At 40.0% G+C, this 27565-nt stretch overlaps 2 protein-coding genes across 3 annotated transcripts; one reads left to right on the plus strand and one right to left on the minus strand.

The window, feature by feature from the left end:
- Positions 1–95: 95 nt before the first annotated feature.
- Positions 96–5481, plus strand: LOC115573127 (zinc finger protein with KRAB and SCAN domains 5). Its single transcript, XM_030403772.1, has 2 exons — positions 96–572; positions 1384–5481. The coding sequence occupies exons 1-2, from the start codon at positions 290–292 to the stop codon at positions 2295–2297; spliced, it is 1197 nt and encodes a 398-aa protein (XP_030259632.1). The 5' UTR covers positions 96–289; the 3' UTR covers positions 2298–5481.
- On the minus strand, positions 5478–25935 carry nectin4b (nectin cell adhesion molecule 4b). Of its 2 annotated transcripts, none has more exons than XM_030403771.1 (11): positions 25462–25935; positions 20025–20225; positions 18232–18399; positions 14582–14860; positions 13200–13317; positions 10748–10899; positions 9970–10117; positions 9696–9771; positions 9336–9395; positions 8503–8688; positions 5478–7399 (listed from the first exon to the last, which is right to left on the minus strand). In XM_030403771.1, exons 1-11 carry the CDS (start codon positions 25511–25513, stop codon positions 7139–7141), a joined length of 1701 nt encoding a protein of 566 aa, XP_030259631.1. In that variant the 5' UTR covers positions 25514–25935; the 3' UTR covers positions 5478–7138. The 2 variants fall into 2 exon arrangements, with proteins under 2 accessions (XP_030259631.1, XP_030259630.1); XM_030403770.1 differs by having other exon boundaries at positions 9970–10141.
- Between the last annotated feature and the right edge of the window lie 1630 nt (positions 25936–27565).

Genomic DNA, 27565 nt, shown 5'->3' on the forward strand with positions numbered 1-27565 from the left:
TTTCCAAATCTACACAGTGCCACTTTACACATGTTACAATGCAAACTTAAATGTCAGCATTACAGGCAGGCGGCTGTGCGTTTTGTCCCACAGTCCGCACCGTACATCGTCGATCACATGACCAGCAGCGTTTCCTGTTACTATTGTATTACACTTCCATGTTTTCACCTCAAACAGCAGCTGTAATGTAAAGTACAACAGACGAAATTGTGAACGTTGCGTGACTTGCCCCGCAGAGAAAGTTCGCCTAACGTTGCTACTGCTAGCGGAGGTGCTGACACGGGACAACATGGCGAATTGTGTGGCTTTCCAGAGCAAGTTAACCTCGATCATGGAGATGCTAGCTAAAGCTGCCGTGGTAGAAATCAGTAAACTGTGGGAGGACGGCTTCACGCTCGTACAGGCCGAGCTTCGCCGGAGGGAAAACGAGATTGAAGCCCTGAACAGAAAGTTGGTGTTGATGGAAAACGAGCGGTTATCGGTCCTGTCTCAGGCTCCGACTACAAATCTGTCTTCATCATGTCCGTCCAAGAGAGAGCAGCACGACAAGCTGCTGCCGCCTACCGGTGATGGTGAGAACAACCACCGACCAGACAATAATAGACCATAACAATGTTTACTTTAAAAGGGCACTATGTTGTTTGGGAGAAGGAATTCCAAACTCTGAATTATAATATTTGCAATATTTATAAGGTAATGATAGACATTCAGAAATGTGTATTTTTTCCATAACTGAATAAACAAGCTGTGCTCTGAGGAAAATAAGGTCCCCAAAACACTGTTTGAAGCTAGAAAGGTGGCAGGGTTTGCCAAGTCACGTCAATGAAGATCTTTCTTTTCAGATTAAAATGTCTTACCCAAAACTACATAGTGCCCCTTTTAACATTTATTTAATCCTCGATAGGACATCATTTCACATAGAATAGTGTAATCATGAGGTGGATGGTCAAATATGATATTGAAGAGCAAAAACGAAACTCCATAAACAAGAAACTGATCAACCTTTTGAAATCAATTAGTGGCTTGAGAAATTTATCACGAAAACTAACAAACATTTCCTTGTTCCGTCCTCTCAAATGTGAGAATATGCTGCTTTTCATCATAGACTACCAGACTAGGGCTGCATATAACAATTGTTTTATTAATCGTTATCAAGATATCATGGTTATTTGTTTGTGCATCACAGGATTACAGAACAAAATAAAAGCTGGCTTCGGACTATACATAGTACACACCGATACATTTAGAAAAGAAGTGGATAAAAGATAAAATGCAGCAACACAATGTACAGTACAGCCGAAAAAACTGTTTATCTAACCGTGAGTGTTTTGATAGATCAATTATTTAAGGGTTGAATAAAATCCTCCTTGTCTCTCGTTTCAGTGCCGATTATAGATTCAGTCCAGACGTTATCCTCTGATCCGAGCGTCAGAGAGAAGGTGGACCCCTCGGCCAATCACAGAACACCACCACCTTCACAGACGGAGGAGAAACAATGCGAGCGGCTCAAGTCTGACCACTGTGAAAGTAACAGCAGAGAGGACGATGATGAGGACTTGATAGTCAAGCTAGAAGACGAGGACGACGTCCAGATCGTGGAGCAGGTGGTGGACTCTGATCACAGCATTAATGATGGAGCAGGTCGCCATGAGATGGAGCTCGACCTCCCACCTGCTGAGGTTATGGAAGAACAAGAGAGCCAGCAGTGGTCGTCCGTTTCAGTGGGAGACAGCGATGCTGCTGATGACTCAGACTGCTACTTTGAACCAAAGCAGCTGTCACAAAATCTGGACTCGGAAATCCTCCTCATACAGAACGCTTTGGATATTTTTGATAATTCACCGGAAACAGTGTACTCGGATAGGTTCATGAGGGATAATGGACAAGGTGTGTCAAGCAAATCGAGGGCTCCTGTGCCTTTCAGCCAAGCTCAGCCAAGTCAGCCTGTTGAAGCAATAAATCACCAAGAGAGAGGACTGTCCATCAGATTCCTCGCTGAAAAACAACCACAAACTAAAAACACGTCAGTTTTCAGCCAGGACAGCGGATTCTTTCTCTTAAATGACCCCGAGTTGCACAAAACTATAGCGAGGCGGCACATAAAGGAGAAGTGGTTCATCTGCCCATTCTGCGGCAAAAGCTTTGATCGTGTCAGCCACTTGGAGATTCACCAGCGGATTCACACGGGAGAGAAACCGTACACATGCGATACGTGCGGCAAGAGTTTTTCTCAGAGAAGTAACCTTCGCACTCACCAGCGGACTCACAAAGAGGCTCTATCGCAAAACGCAGTTTGATTCAACAGATACTGAAGCAGGAGAACTAGAAATATCTGTCTAATGTCTAGATTAATTAACAAATTCTCTTTGTATTTTGATATTACTGAAAAGTAATGTAGCCGACTGTTTTACTGTGCACTCCTGGTTTTTTTGGATCTTGTAACTTTGACATAGCCTTTATTGTCAGAACTAACTTTAGTACTTATGTACTGTTTGTTATTCAAGCCAGTTAAGAGATTATTATTATTATTACAAGAACACACAGAATCCTGGTGACACAGCTGAATATTGACTTCTACAGGTTATACATGCAAGCACAGATTGGTCGTGGATATTCGGCTGTTTGATGGGAGTCAGTGTGGATCAGAGAGGGATGGAGGACAAACCTCTGACTGTCTGATATCCCTTGGTACTACAATTTTTGTAATCCTTTGTCTATGATCAGGTTCATAAAAGAATTCAAGCAAGTAGAGTAGCCCAGATCTGCATCTGAATCAGCTTAATTAATATATTTTTCCGAACATTTTTTTCCTTGACCAGATAAAAAGCAGTCACAGAACTTACAGGATGAGACTGAACTCATACTTGACTCTGGCATCATGTGACAGTAGTAGTGAAATTCATTTGGTGTTGTCTTTGTAAAACTGCTGAAACAAGCAATTTGACACACAGTTAAATGTGCAATACGTAAGAATTTGGGTTAACAATCCATCAGCAAGTGAAGAAATAACAGTTTTAATATATGTTATGGCACCGCTCCCCAGCAGCATTCTCAACAGCATCTTCCCCCTCCCGGTCCTGAAAGCCGCCGCCTCCAGTCCAAATCAAGGATGTTTCATTAAAACCTGGATACAGCGTAGGAGACTGAGCCATTCCTCTGAAAGCTGCTTGACTTTCTGTGTATAAAAATACCCAGATCTTCTGTGTTGTGCAGCCTATAGAGCGTCGCGCTCGAGATGTCCGCCAACCGAGCCAGCTAACTTCCGGTTCAGTGCCCGCCAAACTGGAATGGGGGATAAAATAATTCAATCGTGTAGCTCTGCTAGATTTCCCAATTTAATTGGACTGAAGGGCCAAAGTAATCACAGTGAAATTAGTTATTTCTTCAGGGGTTGTGACGCTCAAAAGAATGTATCCACCATCTTACAGACGCTTATTTTACAGTATAAAGGCCAACACAAACCGCCCAGACTCAAACCAACGGCCAACTGCCTTTATCCAACCACTCCGTTGCCTCTCATCTGAGCCGTTGGGCAGAGAAGTTGCATTGAAACAGACCGCCTCGCCAACTGTGTACGTTCTGCACTTGCACAAGATGCAATAAGCCTCCTTAACTTCGGGTAGCTTGTCTCGTGCCACAACTCCAAAACATTGAAATGACAGAACGGAGTGCAGACCATAGATTATCAGAGAAAAACAAAATGCACACAGTATTGGCTCAGTATTCGTTTGACTTGAGAAGACGTTTGTGGAATACAATACTCGGCATTACTTGAAAGAGCATTGTGGCTGAGCTGAAGGTCGCGCTGTCTGCTCTCGGGCTTGTTATTATACGAAGACGTCTCAGGAGGGAAGAAGTGGTTTGTTTCGCCCCTCCCACACCGCGCTGATTCGCTAGCACACCGCCAATCAGAATGGTCATTGAACAAGACAACCATTTAGAGTATCCGATGGCGTCCAATCCTCCGACAGCCAACCTTCTCAGACTTTGTCCACGCGGCTTCAAAAGCTTCCAACGCAGCTGAACACACCGAACAGATTTGTTTCCGAACTCGTCCGTGTCTCCCCAAACGCTTCAGACGGCCAACGGTTGGGCCGGTGTGTTCCTGCCTTGAGCTTGTAGGAAAAAGTCTTTATTTGAGCCACAGTGCATCACGTGACGATGTTGCCCCCTATTGGTTTGGTATATGGATACAACAGGGAGCAAATTCTTCCATATTGCATCTTTAATGATTACTGCAAGACACTGATAATTTCTTTCCTTCCTTTTGTAAATTGCAGTCATATGTATGTAAGGCTAACAAAGACAGGAAAGAAAGCCCTGACTCATCATGTCAGCATTTTATGACTTCACCCTCGCATCATTTTTTTATTGATGCCATTAAGATGCTCATAGGTCATTAACATCAGATTGGAGCCTGCCAAGTCAAAAAAGACTTTCTGAACACTCATACCCTCTTTTGTGTTCCTTAAAACAGAGGTGGTTTTCTACAGCATGCCCAGGTGAATTATCCTGATTCACTTCGACCTGCACTGTGCCTGTAGTATAACTATCTGCGTGGAGGAGCAGCAGCTTATATGAATAGTCTGACATATTGGAAACTGTGTTGCCTTAAAGGAACAGTTCACTGATAAACAGCATGGGGGTGAGTAGATCATGACTGACTACTCACCCCCATGCCGATGGAAAGTCGTGAAGTTTCTTATTCCACTAATCATTTCAGTAGTAGATAGTGAGTACTGGAATTTTTGGGTGAACTGTTCCTTTAGATCAGATCTGATAAGAACACTGTCACACTTGTAAATGTGCTGTTTATATGAAGCTACTTCCAGGAGCCCATTAGCTTAGCTTAGTATAAAGACTGTAAATGGGGAAACAGCTCACCTGACTCTCTTCAAATATAAAAAATAGTTCAGCAGTCTGTAAATCACCATTTCATTATTATTTTTCTTACACTTTTGGTTATTGTCAGATTAAATAAACAACATGTAACATATTGATTTGTTTGCTCTGAGGGTGCTTTTTTTTTTTTACTGGGCAGGCTAGACTCCCCCGTTTCCAGTCTTTGCGCTAAGCTAACTGGCTGCTGGCTGTAGTTTCATATTTACTTCACAGACACAAGAGGGGTGCAAATCTTGTCATCTAACTCTTGGCAAGGAATTGAATAAGCATACTTCTCAAAACATAGAGCCAATCATTTTATACTGAGGATCTCTGTGATTACTGAACTCATCACCCCGTCACACACAGTGAGACCAGCCACCATGTGAAATTCTTTTTTTCTACATGACTCAATCATTACCGAGTTAATGAGGATGTAAACGTCATAAAAAGGATGAACAATGAAATCACTACAGTCTAATAGAAATGACATTTTTAGACATTTGTTTTGCAGCTGCTGTTATTAAGGATGCCTTTTATCCCTCCTATGTGAGCTGAAAACAAGCTTATCCCAGGTTAAAATAAAGATCAATGACTGTTTCATGGTGTACTTTTATGAGTAAACAACATTTACATGTCAGTTTTTCAGTTTCATAGAAAAACACAGATATAAAACAATTTTCACAACATGTACACTGGTTGTGCATTGATACACAGCACTGCTTTAAAGTTCATCTCCTCCATGGTTGATCCAGTCTGTCCATTGCTGTGCACTGTCAAGTTCACATGGATATGTTAAAATCTGGTGATCGAAACCAGTTTGCTGAGTTCATCCATGAACATCCATCAGTTCGATGTCTATGTCTGTGTTCAGGCCCTCAGGGTAACAGCCTTGTTGACCTTTTCATAGTTGCAGGTAGCTGTTCAATACATGATCATAAACACACAGTAACTTTTTATATCTCCTTATATATATATTTAATACATACATACACATATACATACACTAACGTCTTATCCACAGGTGCATCCAAGCTGAAAAAAATCTAAGTACTGAGTACAATTTACTCTTTAAAGTAGGGAAGGCAACTCTGGAGAACGATAGTTGAGTGTTGAGTCTCATTCCAAGGCTGCCAAATACTGTACCTACACTCTAGGTTGGTATTCAGCCTGAATTCTGACCCAAAGTGTTGGTATTTGTCGGCCCGGGAAAGATCCAACTATCGTTCTCCAGAATCGCCTTGCCTATCTATAACTTAGCCAGCCATTGGAGCTTCGAAATTGTCTTCGTCCACATCCTCCTCCCTAAACTGTTGGTGATGTAAACGAGGAATCAGAAGTTGGAGGATCTTTTGGGAATCTCCTTTTGTGAATTTAAAGTTGCAATATGTAAGAAATTTAGTTTGAAACATTCAGATATTAACTAAAAATAAAAGCTAAATGTAAAGAAATAACAGTATTTGCAGTTATGTTATAGGGCAGCTCCCTGGCAGCATTTCCTGCTGGCTCTTCCCGTCACGGATCTGAAAAACCTCCTCCACACAGCGGTTCAAATCTCCTTTGCCAGCCATGTGAACAACAACAAAACTCTCCTGATGCTCCTAGCTCCCAGTCTGGACCTCAAGCTGCACAGTTAACCGTGCTAACAAGCTAACAGCAGCAGCTAACAGTTAGCAGCATGTTGCGGTTACTCTGTTGATATGAAGCTCCCTAGTTTTGTGGCTGATTGTTACATATTGCACCTTTAAATTTGCTGTAGGTCACCAAAGCAGAGGATGCAACATATTAACGCTGCAGATAGTGCAGTAAACGCTGTGCAACAGGAACCTTTATTCCTTGCACATTGAAGGAGAGAAATCAGGGACTGTGAAAGAGAAAACTCAATCGGTGGATTAGAAATTCGCCCTGTTTTGGAGCATTATTGAACCACAATGTCCCTGATTTGTGTCTCGCTCTGGGGCCTTTGCTGCATGACAATCAGCATCTTCTCTCTCTCACCTCATTGACTATCAGCTTTCAAAATAAAGGCATTTCATGTCCCCAAAATATTTTGAACATATCTTAATTATCATAGGATTAGGATAAAGGATCAAAACTCACATGCCAGGGGCAAAATGTAATCAAAGCTTGGATCATTCATGGGGCTAATTACACCCTCCAGTCAATGTGTACAAAACAAACATTTCATGACAAAGAATGAGGTCATTTTTGATGCAGGAATGCAGACTGGCTCATGCTGTGGGTGAGAGTCTGTGGTCTAGATTATCTGTCCTCTGGGGTGCAGCAGAATAGCGTTGGAGTGTGGCTTTGGCCTGAGGACCCCATTACTGAAGTAGAAGTGATTGGTGAGTGCCTCCGAGAGCTGGTAGGAGTCGCTGTCTTCGTCATCCTCGCGTTCTTCCGCTACCGACTGAGGGGAGTCTCCCTCTCTATGGTGGCCTAGCTCTGGGTCTCTGGTGCCGACACCGTCTTCCTGCTGGGCCTTCACTGGAACCAGGGAGGAGGGTAGTCCTGAGTCCTGGACAGAGAGAAAAATCAGATCACTACTTTTCTGCTGCAAAGATCATTATTTTTACACCGTCAATCATGTCAACAGTAAACATGCTGCGATTCAGAATACTTATTCAGAAGCATTGGATCATGGGAGTTGTTGCTGTCTTTGTTGTTAACCACCATCCCTGATAAAAATAATCTATGTGATGCAGGCAGAAATGTTTGAAGTCTATTCATGATAAATTTATTCTCTTTTGCCGACTTCCTCCCACACTCTCTGACATATCATATGATGTTAGTTATAGCGACAGGCAACCGAATCAAACGCACCGTTACTTTGAGTAAAATGAGGATTTCCCTGGGTTTGAACATTGTTGGAAACTAAACACATGTACAACAAAGATCTAGTCTGATAGACATTTTACTGCAGAAATGTTAGAATTTCAAATAAATACATTCTCCAACTTTGTACAATATTTTGCGACAACCTATCAGATACTGCATGTGTGTTCTGTTAAGTGATGGTAAGAATCAATGTATCAGGGCTCAAAAGACAGACATGAAAACACTATAATTCTCCAAATACCATCAATGGCGAGAATTACCGAAATAGGTCACAGAATGGTATATTTTCTGACATAGCAGTAGCATCAAGCAACATCATTTTACAACAGGCTGCTCAGTAAAACACCACTAGCTCCACCTGAAAAAAGATGACAATATAAACTTTACAAAATGTTGGCAGCATTGAATGCAACGCTGTAGAGTGACTACTTCCTGTCGTCTGAAACTGGTTGGACTGAATGAGTGTAATGAGTTTAAGGGAGCTAATAAGGAACCAGATCAGGTTGCACTGGTACAAAACCATAACAAAGTAAGAATTTACAGACATTTTCACTCTATGTTTACAGTCCTCCAAGCACACATATATAATGAAACAATTCAAAGTAGCTGATAGAATAAAGAAGACGTCTGTGGCCATCAATTGTTTCCGATGTATTAGTTTGTTGTTCTTTTGTCTGTCTCTATGACAGTGTGTGACTGTAACTAAAACACAATTACAGTGTGACACATCACAGTCGGAACTAAATGCATTTCATCCTAATCTCTCAGCTGCCTGTCACGTACCAGTGACATGTTGCTGTTCTTCAGGTACGACTCCACCCTCCTCCTGCTCTCCTCCTTCTCTCTGTCCATCTCTGCTCCTTCGTCGTGCCAGACGACGGGACGTCCCAGTTCATCCACCTCCACCCCTCCCAGAGGACCCCATTTTCCACCCAGAGTGGACTGGCTGCCTCTGTAGATGGGTCGTTCCTGTATGGCAGGGAGGAGACCCAAACAGTCACAACAGTGTTTACCAATGTTTGTTTCCTCACAGGACTCTTCTGAACAACAATGATGCAAATGCAACTGTAATGCAAAAGTGTAAGATAAGTTGTGTTCTAATGAAGGGCAGAAAGCTGTTGACTGATGTTGCTTTTGGCATTTTTATTGTAAATCTGACTGTTTTACACTTTAAATGGGAATATTCAGCATTTCAGATGGAAGGTGGCAAAGCTCCTAAACTAAAATCTGGCTTTTGATGTGACTTAATGTCATCTCAGAAATCAAGACTACTCAGTTACTTAACTTATTTTCATTGAGTAAAATCCTCCTTTGTCAGCCATTAGATTTAATAATCATGCTAAAAGAGGCTGCAAATAACCAACTAACGAATAACTAACTGTATTCAGTTCAATTATCAGGTAACATGCGGTGACTCAAAAACAGTTGAGTTTTATGAAAATCACTCTGCCAAGAGCATGAGCTGAGTTAAATTTTGTCCAAACTGTGATTTTGTACACAAAGTCTCTCCTGCTTCACTGTCACACTCATGTTCCTTTATTGTGACCAAATCTATCAAACTCTTTTAACTGTTCTTCCACTCCACATTGTTTTCTAAGGTCATGTGAGGAACTCACCAGAGACATTTCGCTGTTTTTCATCCGGCTGTCTACTCTGAGCAGAGCGTAATCTTCAGTCTGGGAAAAAAAAACAGAGAAAGTGAAATGAAGGTTTGTCAACTTGAACACAAAAGACAAATAAAATGAATCACCCACAGTGAGATACTAATAATATGTGTAACACTGCCTGCTATTTGTTTGAAGCTGCTGCCAGCAGCCTGTAATCATCGGCCTCCACAGCAGACAAGGCTGCTGACTTGCAAACAGCTCCACCCCGGCTACGCCCAGCCAGGACGGGTGTGTTGACCTGGTTTCTCTCAACCCTGCTGGTTATTGTTCTAAGCAGGACAGTGTGTGTGTCTGTGTGTGTGTTTGTACCTGCACTCGGGGGTCTGTGCTGACTGAGTTCAGTCTCCTGAAGGAAGCTTGTCTGGAGAGGCTGTTAATTTCATCCCTGGGAAAATAAAAGACAGCACATTAGGAGGATTTACTGAGCAATAGTGTCTGAAGATTTAATTTCAGTCTATAAACAGTTTAAATAACAGATGACAACATTCACATTTGAGCTGTCATCACTGCTGGGGTAATAAATAAAAGTCTTTTCAACTTTCTCACAACATGGCTTTTTTAAGGAGAATGTGGATCATCTTACGTTTTTTCACTGAGCTCCATCTCGAGCTTTTTGTTTTTTTTCCGATGGTGGCGGTTGACCAGCAGGACGATGATGATCAGCAACATGACCAAAGCTCCGGCAGAAGCGCCGATAATGATCAGCAATTGGTTGTCAATGGGGGGCCCGCCTTTGAGGAAGACATCTGATGAATCTCTCTCACACAAACACATTCACACAGCAACAAAACTACAGTGACTTCTTTCATGCAGCTGTTTTGATGCTGATTCAGCTCAATAGTATCTTTTCATGCATTTTATCCATCACAAGAGGGCAGCATATTTGCACAATTACTTCAAATTAAAAGGAGAATTTTCTCAGTATTTTGCCTTTGTTTAAAACAAATTTTGTCTCAGACCACTAATTGTCTCCCCTTCACTTTCAGAAGTAATTTTGATACTTTTGATTGTTATTTTGCTAAATACTTTTGTACTTTTACTTAAGAATCTCAATACTTGTAAAGGAAAATGTTGTATCAAAAAGTCATGCTCAATAAACATAAAGATATCGTTTTGAAATATTACTTAGGTTTTTTTTTTTAATATACTTTTACCAATGTCAAGGTAAAGTATCTGCCTCCAAAATGCAGTGTTGGGGAAGAAAATACTCCATGTAAAGTAAAAAAGCCTAAAAATTGTACTGAAGCACAGTACTTAGTTACATTACATTACTGCCTCCATCTAAAATACCAGCAAAGCAAACAGTAGACGGACACTTTCTCATTTAAATCCTTACTAAGCAGAAAAATCTTTGCACTCACCTGTTATAGCCAATGTGTACTCTGCTTTTCCTACTCCCACACTGCTCTTGACCACACACTCAAACACCCCACTGTCATTCAAACGAAGGGGCCGCCCAAAAACAAGTTTCCCTCCAACAGCAGACGCCCCATCTGGCAGAGCTCCTCCTCTCCTGTGAATAATCAAAGAAAATGTCACCATTAATTGACGCAATCAAAGATGCATCCCAGAGGTGATTAACACACAGACCCATGAGTCACTGCCTGAAACCACAGCTGTGAGTCACGTAGGTGAGTGAGAAAGGACAGGAATGAACCCTCAATCCGGTTCAAACTATTTCTGTTGCAGTGTCAGAGGAGGAAACACACAAAAATGTAATGACATTTGATCTAAGTCAACAGGGTTTATCTGGTATTGCTTTGTTAGTGTTGTTCCTACAACATCATGATTAATATTGCTCCATACGAGACTTTACTTGATGTCCATTGGCATGACTGTTGGTCGATAGTGATTGAAGTTTCATTTTGGGTAAATCAATCCTTTAAAGGGGATCAGATTTGTTTTCCTTTTCTTCGGTGTAAGTGTCAGTGTATGTACACAATAGTGTAAGTTAAAAATGTGTCCACAACAACAGAAGCTCCTCTCTTCCACACAAAACACTGCTCCTGAAACACGTCATCAGAAGTCCTGCCTTTAATTCTGTGACTTTGTGATATCACACTACTTCAACATGTCAAATATTTGCATAATTTATGACTAGTGTCTAGTTTGGCAGGCAAGAATTGATTTAGCACAGCTGCTATGTTGTTGTTAGTAGTGCTGGGTCAGGCGTGTGTGAGCTGACCAATCAGAGCAGACTTAATATTCTGGAGGGGCGACCTTGAGGAGACAGGAGCTAAAAAAGAGTGTTTCAGACAGAGAGGGAATACAGTGCTGCAGCACTCGACAGTGTGACAGAATGGATGTGTTTTTTGAGCATGAAAGCATGTAAACCTATTTCTAGTAGTAACTTAAAATAAAATTATGAACTTGAAAATCAGTATGTGGCTCCTTCATTTTAAAAGAAACCATTATGTTATCTTAACTTAGAGCTTGAACAATCTATGACATTACAGAAACAGGACAGCCGTTTGCAATGACAACTATGATGTTGTAGGAACAACGCCAACGCAGCGATATCTGATCGGCCAAAACTACTGCATAAAATGCAGCAACTGGTTTTGCATTACAGAAGTGATTCTGCTAAACAAACACGACACGCGATCAGGTTCACTGCAGAGTCTAACCACCAATTCGCATGCACCTGAACCAAAACCTGCTGGGCTTACAAGTGGCGCCCATTGATCTGGATGGACCGAATAAATAGCAGGTTTGAGGGATTTAAACAAGTCCAGCTATTGAGTCTCACACTGCAGCTGAAGCCATCACAGGCCACACAATGGAAAGCCAGTTTCTGATCAGGTCCACTGAGAGGGGTCATGTTGCCCCAGTGTTTCACTGTGCTGCTCTACCCCCCTCCCAAAAACTGGCTGTAGCCAGCTCAGATTTCTTTTCTCAAAACCCCACCTAGCTTTTCCTTTATAATAGAGTCACAGGTGGAGATTGCATCTGACACAGAGTAGATGGTTGAGGATGATAAAGATAGGGTGAGTAATCCATCTTTAGCAGCCAAAAAGATTCCTCTGGTAGGCATATTGTGTTCCCTTTGGACGATGCCAGGCTAACCGTTTCCACCCATTTCCAGTCGTTATGCTAAGCTAAGCTAAACAGCTGCATGAGAGTGATATCGATCTTATCTAACTCTTGGCAAAAAAATGTAAAATCAAGTAAAGCCTCTGTATGTCTGAACATGCTCATCCAAGTTTTCAATGATGAGCGCGCCGAAGCGTCTGTGCTGCTGAAAAGGTTTAATCCAGAATAATCTTAATATTTCAATATTGCCTCATGGCTGAAATATTACTCACTCAGAACACACAATATTCGATCATTGTGTGTTCAGTCGTAGCTGTAATGGCTGGTGCAGTGTCTCTAATTAAAGTGCAGACCCTGTGTTTTACCAGGCATTACAGTGATATTTAAAGCATGGCACTATGATTAAGTGCTTAGCATGTGTCTCCTGCTCTTCCTTGTGTCGCTGACTCCCTCCCTCGTGTGAAAATATCTCCCTCGCTCTTTTTCTGACTTCCAATTGCGCAACAAGACACCGAGGCTTTTATTCTGCCATGAATCGGAGGGGAGAGAGACGCCCTCCTTTACATTAAAGCACACTTCTTTGTTGTTCGTGAGTGTGTAGCTGCGGCTTATGCATGTTTGGAGACACATTCCAGTGCCATGTAAAGAGCTATTTAGCAGTGCAGACAGCATCACAGTGGGGTGAATTTAACATGTAATTGTCAGCAGCCAGACAGAGTTAAACCGTATGTATGTTTGTATGTATGTATGTATAAGCAGCAGACAGGCTGATGACAGTACCATGTCCAGGTGATGTTCTGAGGTTTTGGGTTTCCTATGCTGCTGCACACCAGCTCAGCTTTATCCAGACCCACGAACCAGTCTCCTGGAGTGCTGGAGATTTTGGCATCTGGGGGGTCTTGACACAGAAACACAGACATGAACATGCAGTGATACAAAATATTCATCTATATAGTGCGTCAAAGACCTTACATTTTAAGGCTTTTTATAAGCAGAGAAGAAATTGGCTCATGCTATGAACACATCACATGGGTCTTTTTCTTTAAATCGTTCATCTAAGTTGCCTCAGAAAAAACACTGTTATTTCAGCAGAAATATACTCTGCATTCTCACACTGATCAAGTCTGCAGAAGTGGGACCAAAACTTTTTTTCAGATCAGAACACTTTATAATGTGCTTAAAGACTGAATAATTGTAGTTAAAATCACTCTCAAATATTGATAATGATCAAAAGAAATTTTAAAGCAAGGTTGTTACGTTTTCACCTGGATCAATTTGTTAGATTTTTTGTTGGTTCATTTGTCAGCAGGATTACACAAAAACAGCTGAATGCATTTACACCAAACTTGGATGGAGGACGGGTCTCAGCCCAGAGTAGACCCCATTAACTTTCAGTCAGTGTGGATCTGGATTATTACCTATCACTTTCTTTCACAGAGTAAAATATTTGCAATGATAAAGATAAAAAGATAGTTAGGTAAGAGACTTATCTCAAGATCACCTGATGAATGTTACTGAGGTGAACAGTGTGCAGGAGTTTTTGTCCTGATGTTCTCACTTTCTTTCCCACTTTGAAATAGGGTTTTTTCAACATTTCTGTTAATTTCTCTGGGAATAATACATGAATCTTGATGGAAAAACATCAGCCGTATTTAAGTGGCTGCTCCCTCTGAGTGAGACTGTAAGCGCCATTCTAGTTTCTTTTTAAAAACTACATTTTTATTTATAACTTCCAAATAAACTCCATCTGACTGCTGCTCTAGCCACTGCCAAATGGATCTTTTTCCTCCTGCTGTGAGATTAATTCAAGTATTGCAAATCTCTTGTCAAGAAAATTGAAAGATTTTGCACAGTTATGTTTAAACACTTAAAAGTTAAAGAGTTGAAGTTGCATGGCATTTGTGTTAAATTTCCTAAGACTACTGTCAGTAGATTCATGAATCATGACTCATGAAGCTGCAAGCTGCAAAAAAGAAAAACAAACTGTGGATGGGGTAAATGACTCACCAAAGATTTCAGAAAACAAAAATATATATCTAAAAAGCTACTCTGTTTGCGGGGTTTCATTTTCAGTTTATTCAGATCTCTATGAGCCATGAAACATCTACTCCTCCTCGTCTAGTTTGGCCTTAAAACTCATCATCATCGTCAGCTGTACTCACACTGCACCACCAGGCTGTTTGAGATCCTGCGCGGCTGCTTCAGGCCGGGGTGCCACACCAAACAGTCCAGCTTCTTCCCGTCCATGCTGCGCAGGGGGTGCAGGGAGTAGTAGCTGGACACGGACCCGCCCTCCTTGGAGCGGTTGTTGGACTGGCCCGGCAGGTCAGTGTCCCAGGAGAGACGGGGAGGTGGGCGGCCCACGGCCCGACAGGAGGCGGCCACACGGTAGGACTGGCCCTCCACCAGGAACACCGGCTCCAGGGAGGAGATCGGTAGAACTGACAGAAGAAGAGGAACAGAACCAGTTTAGGAGGGAGTTATAACTTAAAGTTGCCCTTCACTCAAACATGTGTATGATGTTTGAGCTTCACCGTGCATATTGATAAACAGCACAGTGTCAGCAGAGTTTGAAACTTGAAGGCTGTTTTCAGGTTCTTTGTGGTCCAATATGAAACAGACTCAGTGCAGAAGACAAGAAGAAACTTTTTCTATAAATCATGTCTGGAGTTTCTGGCTTGTGTTTTGGCTTCATGTTCAAAATAGGGTCGTTGTGATATCATGATATTAACAATAATCATGATATTAAGAACTGAAATATTGATATCAAGTGAATAATCCAGAGAAGATGTGCCGCCTTGTGCATCTTTTGTTTATGAGTTCATCTGGCTGCCTTTTCACTTGGAAAGGAGTGTAACTGTTCTGTCTGTACACTTTTTTTAAATTAAAGTTTGGGTTACAGACTCTCGCTCCACCACTCTACACTCTTATTTTTAGGGTAATTCATTTGCCACAAAAGGAGACAAACCCCACAGTAAACAAAGTCAAAGATAGATTTGATTGCTCACATGTTTTTTTCAAATTTATATTTGAAAGCTTTGTTTTTTAATTAATCTTGAAATGTTTAAAATCTTTATGTTCTAAAATGAGACTGACAACCAAGAGTACTACAGAAAGCATAAACTGCAACAAAAAAATAAAATTAATAATAATAATCTATATACTTGTGTTAAGGCTTCATTTCATTAAAGTATAAAATGACAATCCATTAAAATATATAATAATTGTTTATATTAAGTATTCAAATAAAAATAAAAGGTAATAACAGCAAGGTTGCTTTAGAGGAAGTTTCTTTTGTTCTTTTATTCTCATATAAGACATTATTTTTGTTTAACCATACTTTATTTATGTTTTTAAACGTAGAACCCTTACAGTGTTGTGTGTAATTGTGCTATTTCTTCAGATTCTGTATTGTCTTGCTCTTACATCACTGTGTTTTGTGAGTCAAAAACACAATAAAAACAGTATTAGCCTTAAAAATGATGAGCTAAATCAAATTCCCCGAAATAACAGCATGTATTGTTACTGCACTCAGATTTAATTAATACTTCCCAAAGTCTGCTCAAAGCTCATCTGCCTTTTCTGTATTTAGATCCATTGAAACGAGGATTTCACGGAATGTTTCTGTGTGTTTGTGTTGTGATTGTCATTGTGTGTCAGGGATGAGTTTGAGCAACAAGATCCTCATAAGAAGATTGTTATAAAAAAAGAGTTATTGGATATATCCTGGAGCAAAGAGAAGACCGTAATCAAACAATGTACCACCAAGATCTTACTGAGCGATCCACGATAGACGGTGGGCATCAACAAGGTGTAACATCCTCACGTGAATGATAATTGTGCAATAAAACAGCTTTGAGACAAAAGTCACCTTTGATATTTTCACCTGAGTACATTTCCGTCACTAACTGGTTCAACACGGTTGTGATTCACACTTCAGTCATGACAGCCTTCCATGTCGCACACACTCTGTAGTAGCACCTGGTGAGTCTTTCCACTGGTGTTCCGATTATTAATGCATGAGGACATAACAGGTAGTTAGCATTAGAAGAAATATCCATTATGGATTAGCACACAAAGAAGAGGGCACCACCTGTAGAAGCTTTACAAACAGAAACTCCAACAAACATGACCTCACAGGACCGCCCACAGTGTTTGATCGACAGCTGGTTTCTGGGAAGAAGTTTTTTTTTTTTTTATACACCGCAAGAAAAAAGCCCAATGACGGAACTCTTCCATCGTTTAATAAGACAGGACAGCAGCTCGTGGACAGATAACACCACCACAATAACCCAGATGCATAAAAACGGCAGAAATCAATCAAGTCTGACCAAAAGAGGAGTTTGCATGAGAAAGTTTAAAGTCCTGTGCAAAAAAAACCTTTATCTAGAGACCCAGATCATGAAGATCAGATCAGAACCCAGTCATGGTTGAACGTTTATGGTTTCAAAAGTCGAGAGAATTCAGTGCTGGAGGTTGTCGGTTTCTAGTGTGTGTATTTCTGTTGGTTTCGTCTGATCAGTGGCGTGTTAGGACAAGTTCATGTGTGAACTGTCACCATGGAAGTTTTTTAGAACAGATAGTATCTCTGCAGGGTTTTATTTCAAGGAGGATTACATTTTTTTTAAAAATCCACAGAAAACCTTGACACAGAGTAACCCCGTCAGTAAGTGACGGAGGAGGAGATCCAAAATATTGACCAAGTGACCAATGACAGTACTGCAGGAACTGGACATTTAGTTTGGTATTCATCTATCGCAATTAAAAAGAAGCATTTAAATGTTCCCACTGCAAAACCTACTTGTGAGACTGAATGAATGAATTATGGTTAATTTGGGCAATTAAGGCCTTTAGAGAACCAAAGTTGCGTGTGGCTGCTGCAGATGCTGAACTTGTTTCAACAATGGAAGCAATTTAGCTTCGTATTATGGTTTTAATAGGCCCGTTGGCTACAACATATTAGTCGAAATCTACGTTACTGAGCTAATAAATACACTATATGTTGTGCATTACTTTATTTACATATATTGTGATTCTGTTTCTCCATACTGCCATTTTTCATTTTCCATGTCTGTCTACTCTGTATACACAAAATTTAGTGCGTCCAAGGACAGGAGGTGCAAAGTACTTCAAGGCAGACTTTTGATTTATATAAATAAAAGCTTACTTGACTTAAAGCAGCTACAAGGAACTTTGATTCTGCGTTGATTCTGGCAGCCCCTGTGGACAAAAGCAGTAAGAGCACCACCGCCTCATGTTGTTAAAATCCTGATCTGCTAGAGTACGCACTTGTTTTGGCAGTGAGCAAAAGAAAGATGCAATCTATTTAATACTGTTTTTCTTTTTCAACGCAGCTGTTGTTTAACTCGGAAGATTATCACAAACTGAATCAGACTCTGTGGTCGAACCTGTTTATCTTTTATCATAAAAAAATCAAACCCTTCTGCACTTGGCTTGGGCACAAAATCAGCTTGTTTAGATAGATACTACCTATCTGCTTTATCTTCAGCGCACCTTATGCAACCTCTTCTTGTCTTTTTCACTTGCTGTTAAGGAGGATCCAAAAATATTCAAATTTTGCTTTTTACCCACTGAAACTTTAAAAATGCCTTCATTAAAGAGTTTTTTGCCACGTCAGCAAGCCTGCTGAGTTTCCCCTGGTCTGCTTTTTCTTCTATGAAGATGATTACGGTTTAAACATCATTATAGCAGCTCTGATAGGATTACAATAGGAAGGTGTGGGAGGAAGAAAAAGCGAGAGGAGGAGGAGGAGGAGGAGGAGAAGGAGGAGGAGGAGGAGGATGACTCTTACTCCAGACAGTGAGTGTGATGTGCCTCTCAAAGTTTCCGTTGGGGAAGGCGGAGATGTGGCAGGTGTAGCTGCCCTCGTCCGACTCCTCCGTGCTCGGGATGAGCAGAGTTGAATCCTCTGTGGGGGTCCCGCTCTCGAACCTCACCCGGCCAGAGTAGCGCCCGAACTCTGATACACAAATCAAAAACTTCCGCTGAGGACAAACAATACATCCAACAATCTATTCAGAGCTTAAAGGGACAAAATGATGGAAACAAGGAAAAATACTTTTATCGAATTAGTTAATGTCATGAAAGAATCTAGACATGAATCAACATTTGTCCAAATACGTCACAGCTCCACCCTGCAGACAAATAATCACAGTCTCCTGGGATGATCTCATTTTAAATCACTCTGTGTTGCCAGATTTGTAAACATTCACAAGGGTTTTATCACAGTGGCACATCCTAACCCCAACCCAGTGTGGAAACCACTGAGTACATAAAAAGATCATCGATGCAGTGCCTAATTTCTGCTGTGCAACAGTGAAGAAAGGAACAAACAGCAATAATGATTTTCTTGTTATTTATCTTCTTTCATTTACTTATACTTTATTTTTCCCCCTTGTGAATTTACACCAGGTGGGTCAAGAGGAATTGCTTGATAAACCATCTGAACCACACTGGATACACCTTCAAGTCTTTAGGTAAATATATCTACAAACTTATCCATGAAACAATCTGTGATCTATATTGAGCTCAGTGTAATGGAACAGAAGCCAAATCTGATCCACAGAATGACTGCTACACAGCACGATTTTGTGGTCATTGGGGGAGCCAAACTCTTCATTTCAGAAAACACTGAACATGTAATTAGATATTAGATTTTCAATTAATCAAATTCTTACTGTTGTGGGTTTATTACATTTCATTGTGGGAATCCAACATGGAGTCTCGCCTGTGTTCTACTACCATGATTGAGTTTTCTCATGTTTCCTTTTGACCAAAACAAAACAACTGAAACCAACTTTAGTGCTCAAACTGGGAGGAGAATAGAAACAGTTCAAAACTCAACCTCTCTGAAATATAGTTTGTTACAGATAACAACATAAATTATTATTTAATTATCATTAATCTGAGAAAAGCAAATTCACAGTTACGCCTCAAGGCTTCCCAGTACAATCACAGTCCACTGGAGCAGACGGAGGCCTCAATATTTTGTTCAGGGGATAGCGGAGGACTGGAGTAGTTCTGTGCCTCTAATCTCAACTCAAACATCGACATCTCTGTAAATAAGGGTCCTGCCCTCAATGATCTTTGAGACTAAGTAAATGAAGGTAATAATAAAACGTCTGAGGAAAGAGACCCAACAATCAACTACCTTTCTCCAGAATCGCCTGCTGAGCCTTTAATACGATTTGGATGATAAGCAAAGTCCAAGACAATTAACTGCAACTGAGGTGCTTCTGAAAGTTTTTATTTCAGTTTTTTTCTGACTACAGTTTAAATTAACCATTTCAGAACTCAGCTTTATCTTATCAGCAGTGAAGAGTTGCTCTGTAAAAATAAAGAAGATAAATCTGGTGTTTGAAGTCATCAATGTAATATCTATTTGAAATGAGACTTCAGTAGATCTTTGTAACACTCACTGCTCATCAGATTGGTGTAATATCTAATGTCGAAGGTAAGATTCCTAGACGGAAGCCTGATAAGGACAGAAGGATTAGACCTCGTGCACAGAGAGTAACTGTAACTATAAAAACGTCTCTGTTCAATAAAGAGTCTTTTCATTGTTACCCCTTCGCTGCAGCCTACCTGTGTGGCCGTCCGTGAAGTGTGCAGTGATGATCTGGTCCTTGCCTCCACCTGGGAGCTCCTTAAACCAGGTGACCTGCACCACCTTCTCCCCTTCCTCCACCTGGTAGCGACAGGGGAGCCTGGTCTCACTCTCGGCCAGGGAGCGCAGGGAGATGACAGGCTGAGGCGGCTCCACAAAGACACTCTGCACACCGACCACTGAAGAAGGTAAAATGTAGAAATTATTTAATATATTCATCATCATAATGCCCTGACAACTATCAAACATTCACAACTAACCCTAACCCTCTGATCATTTCCATAATATGTGACGTTTTATCATTTATATATGGTATAATTTACCAACACAGAAAGTTGATCAATTAATTGTTCGAAGGTTTTTTACCAAGTAACAACACAAAGTCTACAGACGCGTCATGGCAGCGGCTGTCTGAAGCTGTATTTAGGCAGGGCGATACTTTGAGCAAAATCATGATGTCAGCATATTAACAAGCTCACACAATCAATCCTAACATCCTGTATGGTTACCATCTTCATTATCTTGTGTTAATATTGCTAATAAGCACTAAACACAAACTGCTAAAGATTAAGTTTTGCAGTTACTTGGTTTCACACCAAAGTTTTAACATGATGAAGGAGATACATGATACATGAAAAGTCATGGGATCACTGAGGTTATTAGAGTTCACCCTGAATGTCTGTACAGAACATAGTAAAGTAGACCAACTGAGATCTTTATCGCTTAAGTCAACCCCAAACAGTTGCTTGTTTCATTTGGTCCTCTAACGTTTGCTTCTTTTTACTTGTTTAAATCATTGTACGGTTAATATCTATTTTTGGTTTTGTTTTCTAAGGAAAATAAACACATCATCACTTCATCATATATGCTATCAGACATTTTTGTGTAAAATGTCGCAATTATCATGTGAATTGATGAGTAATGGCCAAAAATGTGTCACAGTGACCTTTGACCTCTGACCACTAATTAGTTCATCTTTGAGTCAAAGTGGTAATTTGTGCCAAATTTGAAGAATTTCCCTCGAGGTGTTCCTAAGTTATCACGTTCACAAGAACAGGACAGATGGACGAGGATGGAAAACCTGAAAACACACTACCTCCAGCAACTGCTATATATATATAAAAAAGGCAAAAATCGTCTCTGCGATGTCAATACCATTAAAGATTCAGAAGGTGGTCAGCACAGCACAAGTGCTTATCAAGTGACACATCGTACAAATCAAACCTGAAAGCAAAAGAGAAGTCGCTGCGGCACAGCCCCCCCAAAAAAGAGACCAGTCCTTTCATTGAAAAATAAGCATTTGTGATATTGATTAGACATTAGACATAAATCTAGAACGCAAATAATTCCTCTAAAGTACGGTGTTCGGCTCCTATGAAATATTTTCTCCTTTGAGTTGAACATAATTGTGTTTTACTTTTGTGGTCGTATAAAACGGGCAATTTTAAGATGTCATCCGTAGCCCTGTGAACTTTGGGTGATAGTCACTTAGAGACTAATGGATCAATCCATTTAGCTGTTAAAAAAAATAATAATAATAATTGTTAGATGCAGTTGTAATGTTTTGTCTCCCTACAGTGACACACTATGAGGTGTTTTCACTGTCGACTACAACAGCAGACACGCAGTATATACATATGAATCCTAAAACAACTTTCTGTCTTGAAAACCAGTCGATCCGTTCATTCTGTTTGCTTATACTGTTGAAGAATGCAGGAGGGGACCACGGTATCCCATAATGCATTGGGTGAGAGGTGGGTTATACCCCAGGCAGGTTTGTATACAGACAAACTCACATCCACACCTACAGGCAGTCATCGTATCACCTGACCTGCTCCTCTGTTGGCATGCAGACAGTGAGAAGACTTGCTAACCCCACAAAGGAGGGCGGACGTTTTGAACACTGGGTCTTCATGCTGTGGGGCGACGGTGCTAACACCCTGAACAATACTGCTTTCATCTGTGTTAATTCTTTCCCTCAAAAGCAGAAGTCTTTCCTTTATGAGCTACAGACAGGCTTCATAAAGAGCTACGGTGATGGAGAGTTTAAGTGTTAAATGATGGTTTTAGGTGCAGTTTTAGAGGATTGGATCTGAGCATTGGACTGGTTATTGTCACCTGAACACTAAATGAACTAACATTTGTTTTGCTTGCACATCTAGTATTTTTTTAATTATATTTTTATGACATGAGGTTCAGTCAGCTTTACACAGAAATGTCCTTTAGAGGGAAACATTTACTTCTATACTTTGAGTACATTTAATAGCCTGTACTTTATTACTTTTACTGGAGATAAGAGATTTAATCAGTACTTCTACCTCAAGTCTTTTTTTGCATAAGTATCTATACTTCTACTCGAGTAAAGAATGTGTGGACTTTTGCCACCTCTGGCAGGAATACTACTTTTTCTACTTTTTCCTGGACAGGTCCAAAATCTGTATGTACACCTAATGATACTCAGTTTTTTTTATTTTTATTTTTTTATTAGAGAATTGACATTTTTCACAGAGATTGAATCAAATATTAGTTGAAGCTTCCAGCAGCTTCAATACAACGTGGTAGTCTAACGTCAGTGAGGCGTTTAACTATCAAAGCTGCCGACGACTATGACGGATTGTTCTTTTATCTCATCTGGTTAAAAATCTACATCTGAACGTGGGACCGACACGAAGATAAATGAAAGCGTGTGAGAGCAGCACATCAGCAACTCAAACAGGAAAAACTAAACATTTGCCCTTTGATTTCTGGGTTGAACACACTTTTTTGTCTGTGGTTACTGATTCATCATTCAATTAATGATTACACTACAGCTGATATGGGACACGGACTCCCACAGATAAAAAAAAAAAGATCCCACACAGTCAGAGCGAGGACACACCAACATAACTGTGAGAAAGAGAGGACACAGATCTCTTCACAAACACAAAGTTTAAATTTGGCCAACAAAGACCCACATTGTGGGTGACCTAAATGTGGAGAAGAGGGAGAAAGAGACAGTGTCGTAACAGGAAGAAAGAGGTAAATGTAAAACTTTAGAGGAAGGCCAAGAGAAAGAGGTGAGAGTGAGTCAAGAGAGCTTGACATCAAACTCAATGAAAGAGTTAAAGACTCCACAAACACTCTAGACAAACACTTGAGGCTGCTACACAAGCTTTTCCTGTTCACTCAGGCTGACATTTACTTCATATCACATGTGTGGCTGCAGGTTAAAACAACAATAATCTTATATGTGCATTTGCTCTTTTAACTGGAGCAACACAGTCGGAGTCGGACTCGGAGTTTAATCTCCGCTTAAGAAGAAGGAAACAAAAGCAACATAATTAGTCACAGAAACAGGAAGGTGCATGTTAGGCAATAAGGTCTGAATCATGTTGACTAAAAGTAAGAATGTGACTGAGCCACATTCTGTCATGCTGCTTCTTTCTCCACACCTGCAGGGACAAACAGGTACACGACGGGGACAAAAGTATGTTGACGACTGAAAATTAAATGTGACAGGATGCCCTCAGTCTTCTGTGTACATGTCCATTCAGACTTTTAATTGTGGCTGCAGGGATTTGCTCCCATTCAGCCATAGGAGCGTGAGTGGTTAGGCAGTGATATTGGGTGATAGACCTCACACACGACTTTTCAAATGTTCAAATGTGCTGTCAAATTCTTCCACAGCAGACTGGGAAGACCTTTTCTTTGCTGACCTGCATTGTGCACAGGAGTTGCTTCAGGCTGTGAAAACAGGAGAGGTCTTTCCCTTAACTGTTGGCTCAATACTGTCTGAAATATCAACTTATCACAGAGCATTTAGAAATAAAGAGGCCCGGAACAAACCATGTATCAGGAGACACAGATGTCCAAATAGCTTTGACAAAATAATTGAACATCTTCATCATATTCAATGTTATGTCGTTTATCGACCAAAACAGGGAAAAATATACCATCACACATAAATAAGACATAAATGCACACCACAAGGGTTGACAATATACGTTTGGCCACATAGTGTAACTACAGCATAAAACAGCCTCAGCCTAACGCGACATTAGCCAAAGAGTTACCGAATTATCCTCTTAAAATTCACTTCCACACATCCAAAATAAGACTTAAAAAGCACAGAATTAGGGTTGACCATTTACTTTTGGCGATGCAGTGCGACTACAGCAAAAACAGCATTTAGATTCCCCTTCAATGGAGCAAACAGGCCCTGAACAAAGCACCAAAAATAGCTTTATACTGACATAGACATAGGTGTCCACATACTTTTAGTTTAACTATATATAACAAGAGCAATTTCATTTTCCTCCACTCGATCAAATATGACCTCAGTCCAAGCAAAAAAAAACAGCCTAACACAAATGTAACAGCAGATATGGGTTTCCAGATACTAAATAGTAGGCCAAATAGTGTACACCGTATAAATGAATCACTTTATTGGCTAAAGAAGCAGGAAAAATACACTTGCATAAAAATAGTCCAAAAACGCACTGACACATTAAGACCAGGGGTGTCCTCATACTTTTGGCCATATAGTGTGACTACTGGCAACAATAGCATTTGATTGCCATTCACTGGATCAAATAAACAGACCACAAAAGCGCCACACAAAAACAAGAAGATGTTCAGACTAAAGTAGATGGGCTTCTGGATACTTCTGGCCAAAAATCAAAAACTGTGTTAATTAATCATCATCTTTAATTAATTTATGATCATTTATCTAGGAGAACTGACAAATTCCATTTCCGCACATTAAAAATTAGACAGGCTTACTTAACAGCATGGGTGTCTAGATAATTTTGGCCAAAGATCTTACACTGTATTAATCAACCATCACCTTAAATTTAAGGTCATTTTCCGCAAATCAAAAGACAGACAGACATGCACGAGATACGTTTGTTGAACAACTGATAAGAATATTGAGACTGTAACGTCGAGCAGACAGACTTAGACTGCATAGACACACTACTTAGGCACAAGAATAAGGACGAAAGATGATTATTTTAAACATGTTATTGATACCTTTAAAGTTTCTTTCAAGGCCACATTTCTGTTAGGGAACACTATCCAAATATTATGCAAATACTGATACTATTGTATCCTTAAAAGTACCCAAATGTATCTTTAGCCTCCCTTCAGGGGCTTTTAGGATTTTTATATTGCTATCATAGTAACAGAATGAGAAATGTCAGTTACCATGAAGCCCCATAAGATGGTATTTATTTCCATTTTCCCCTTTTCGTGTTTCTGTGAAGCACTTGTCAACTTACATATTGAAAGGTGACAGTATTTAGTACTAGACATGCTTTAACACAATTTCATAAAAGTACAATAAGTAAATGTATTTTCAATACTTGTTTTAGTGTCAGCACAGACTGTGAATCAAACAGTGTATTTTCATGTAAATTAGTGAAACAGGAAACTCACCGACTAGTAAAAGCAGCGCCAGACAGTTTGTCCTTTGACCGGTCAATTCCATCTTTAGTCTAAAAACAATACTAAATCAACGTCCTTCTTCTTCGCTGGTTTTAAACTTTCATTATCGAGATTAATGCATTAAGTTGAGAAGGGAAGTCCTGAGCTGACAGCAGGTAGCAGTCCAAAAAACACCTGTAGGCAGGTGTGACAGGTGTCTCCTCTTCAAATCTCATACATGACGCTTAGAAAAGAAAGATAATCCACTTCTGTCCACTGACACGAGTTGAATGTTGTTGCATTCAACAGGTTGTAAACAGCTTTAACTTCATACCGAGGGCCAAAAAAAAGTCCTCTGCAGCTTCTGGAAGAACATCTGAACAGAGAAGTAAAAGTAAACAAATACACGGAAACAGCAGAATTGTGTTTGAGTTGGCACATAAAATAAAAATAAAGCGTGGCCTGACCAAACAGAAACCTGTTCTGTTCGTCACGCACAGGAGAGGCACCTATTCCACACCACTGAGCCTCTACACCTGTCTGACAAGGCCCCGCCCACCGAGACATCTGGACACGCCCACTGTGTGCTGCATTCAGGCTGCGCTGACAAAATCTGTTGAATCTTCAGGTTGGAAAATAACAACGCATATAAGAACAGAAGCTGATTTTGATCAGATGTATTTATTTTTTTCACGTTTTCGACTCAGGACTTTTCTCAGAACAGAAAGAATAACAGAGTGAAAAGAATATATGTGAAATACAAAAAATTAGAAAATTCAAATAAAAAAATAGTTTAAAAAAAATCACATGGTTTCACAATCCACTTTGAGGCAACAAGGTCCTAGAGAGGCTTCAGCAGAAAGGTCAATGAACAGTGTAAAATAATCCAAAGTTCCTCCTGCAGTAAAAGTCTTAAAGTATCTGCTAGAAAAAGCACATAAGAATCAAAAGTATGAGCAAGAGTAAATTGTTCATATACTTACATGTATGAATATACATTTTATGTGTATGTAAGTATTCTGGTCACTGGAGTTAGTTTTTTTATATATATATACACAATTGGCCTTAATGTAGACTGATTTAAAATGTTATCTGCAAAATAACTAACTAAAGTTATAAAATAAATGCAGCAGAGTAAAAGTACAACATTTGCCTCCAAAATGTAGGGGACTGTAGTACTGTAGCAGAAAATGGAAATACTCAAGTAAAGTACAAATGCTTCAAATCTGTGCTTAAATAAGGTACTTGAGTAAATGTACTTAGTTACATAACATCACTACAAATAGATTTAAAAATGTATGTACCTGGTGAACTTTTTCAGCAATAAAAACATTCGAGCCAGGCCTTTCAAAAGAGCTTGTATGGGATACAAATCCTTATTTTCCCACCGTAGTATGTAAGTTTATTTTTCGGTTACTAAGGACTAGCCTATTATCTTGAGCAAAATCTTCTCTTTGCTTTCTGACTGGGTAATGCAGCGCTCTTTAAACCATGCTGGAAATATCTTAATTACCAAACAAGAGCAAATTAATTCTCCCCTAAAAATCGGAATTACCAGCAGGAGATGCTTAATGAAATGTGAGCACTGACTTTCAGCAAAATGGAACAAGTAAAGAAACTAAGCCTACAGTTGTTGTTGATACTATTTAGAAAAAGAGGTACCACTTCTAGTTCTAAATAGATTTTGTGATTCTGTTTTTTGTACCAATGTAGCTTTAATATCTATAGGTTATCCACAAAAGTAAAAAAAAAAAAAAAAAAAAAAAAACAAGAAGGGAAAGATTATTTTGTTAAGGTTTTGCCATTTCTACCCACGTGGTACTAACAATCACGTTTACATTCTCAAATTTGAATTTCCCAGGAGGCTTTAAACGCAGCGTAATTTCGAAATTCCAAATTATTCAGGTTTTCCAAAACAAACCTGACTGACAACCTGATAGAAATATGATCCTGTTTTTAGGTGTTCATATGTTTACTTGAGCTGGTGGCAGAAACCAAAAAGAAAGATATAGATGTACAGTATTCATGTAAAGACACATTTCATACAGCATTTTCTCTACAAACTACATGAATACAGTGAAACGAAAACTGCAAAGTTTTGAGTTTAGTGCCAGAA

This window comes from Sparus aurata, chromosome 21, assembly GCF_900880675.1.
Source record: "Sparus aurata chromosome 21, fSpaAur1.1, whole genome shotgun sequence".
Taxonomy (NCBI): Eukaryota; Metazoa; Chordata; class Actinopteri; order Spariformes; family Sparidae; genus Sparus; species Sparus aurata.